The 1,561-nt window shown below is 31.5% G+C and overlaps 1 protein-coding gene across 1 annotated transcript; it reads left to right on the forward strand.

The window, feature by feature from the left end:
- Positions 1-397: 397 nt before the first annotated feature.
- Positions 398-1,247, forward strand: LOC146926021 (uncharacterized). Its single transcript, XM_085758443.1, has 2 exons — positions 398-550; positions 716-1,247. Exons 1-2 carry the CDS (start codon positions 497-499, stop codon positions 1,061-1,063), a joined length of 402 nt encoding a protein of 133 aa, XP_085614569.1. The 5' UTR covers positions 398-496; the 3' UTR covers positions 1,064-1,247.
- The last annotated feature ends 314 nt before the right edge of the window (positions 1,248-1,561 follow it).

A 1,561-nucleotide genomic window follows, 5' to 3' on the forward strand; every position in this document is an offset into this window, starting at 1 on the left:
TCGCTTCATAATTTTATATATTAACGTTCATTTTTCATGTAAGAAATAGCTATATTTCAATATTTATATTTTATAGAACATCATTTCGTAAGAAAAAACATCATTTCATTGTTTATAAGAATCATAGTAATTTTTTTTCATATTATCGTAAAAAATAATCAATGTTCTCAATCATGAGTGATAAAAATTCAAAAAAAAATTAATTTTATTTCGTTGACACTTTTGATGAATAAGATTTAGTTATTATAATTATAAGTGATAAAAAAACAATATTTTTCTTCGAAAAACAACTCATTTAACTACTAATTTAAAGAGTTGGTGTACTGGTACACTCAAGTATATTGGGTGTACCATAGAATTTGCCCTATAAATAATGCATGAATGAAACTCAAAACCTCACAACAAAAATAATACTCGACATACATTCATAGGAAGATAGTTTCTATCATATAAACTATAGCGAGTGAACCAGTTAAACCATTTGAAGAATAAAAAGATGGCATCCCACAATCAGAGCTACAAAGCTGGTGAGACCATGGGCCAAACTAAGGTATAACAAAATATCATTCACATTTCATTTCTATATATTTCATGCATCTATAGAACATTGTATTTTTTTTTTTTAAGGAATAGAAGATTGTTATTTACTTAATATGTTTGTGTTAACTGTTAATGAATAATAGATTAACTGTGTTTTGTTTGATTGGTGGATCAGGAAAAGTCCAACCAAATGATGGGCAATATTGGTGACAAGGCCCAAGCTGTTAAGGAAAAAGCCCAGGAAACAGCCCAAGCTGCAAAGGACAAAACCCAGCAGACAGCCCAAGCAACAAAGGAAAAAGCCCAAGACACAACTGGTCAAGCTAGAGAAAAAGGATCAGAGATTGGCCAGTCAACCAAAGAAACTGCCCAATCAGGAAAGGACAACTCAGTTGGGTTCCTACAGCAGACAGGAGAAAAGGTTAAGGGTATGGCCCAAAGTGCTACTGAAGCAGTTAAGAACACTTTTGGAATGGCACATGATGATGAAGATAAGGACCATATCACAACAACTCGTCGTTGAGATTATTATTAGTTAGTTCAGTAAAATGATGTTGTAACTTGTTTTTCTTGAATTTGGTTTTTGCTAAACTTTTGTATTTCTTTTTTTAAATAAGTTGTGTTTCCCTCTTATCTAGAAGTCAGAGGGAGATGTATTATGTAACTCTATTTCTAGTTTCTATCTAGTTTGAACCTTGTTGTTGTGATTTCCTTTGCAATAGTATCATTAGTTTACTTCGTGTTTTTTGTGTGCAAGACAGTTCAATTGTAAGAATTTTATCTAATACTTTAAAAGAATTAAAAACTATATTACGATAATTTTGTGTGATATAACACGTCTCTTAACAAAGGAATGATAAGTGGTCTGTTAACCAACTTCTTATGTGTCGATGGTATGGTCGACACTCTCAAAACCTCTTATGTCGATAAAAGTTGTCTTGGCTCTTCCACTAGAGCTGGCTATGGTGGCCTCTTAAAAAATGAGGCATACTTTTATTTGTTAGATTTTTTTTTTTATATT

This window comes from Medicago sativa, chromosome 4 (genome assembly GCF_051527215.1).
Source record: "Medicago sativa cultivar Bolivia chromosome 4, Bolivia_mono, whole genome shotgun sequence".
Lineage (NCBI taxonomy): Eukaryota > Viridiplantae > Streptophyta > Magnoliopsida > Fabales > Fabaceae > Medicago > Medicago sativa.

Coding starts and splice junctions, on each gene's coding strand:
- LOC146926021 (XM_085758443.1), top strand. CDS start 497: ATGGCATCCCACAATCAGAGCTACAAAGCTGGTGAGACCATGGGCCAA. Junction 551..715: donor AGACCATGGGCCAAACTAAG/GTATAACAAAAT, acceptor TTGGTGGATCAG/GAAAAGTCCAACCAAATGAT.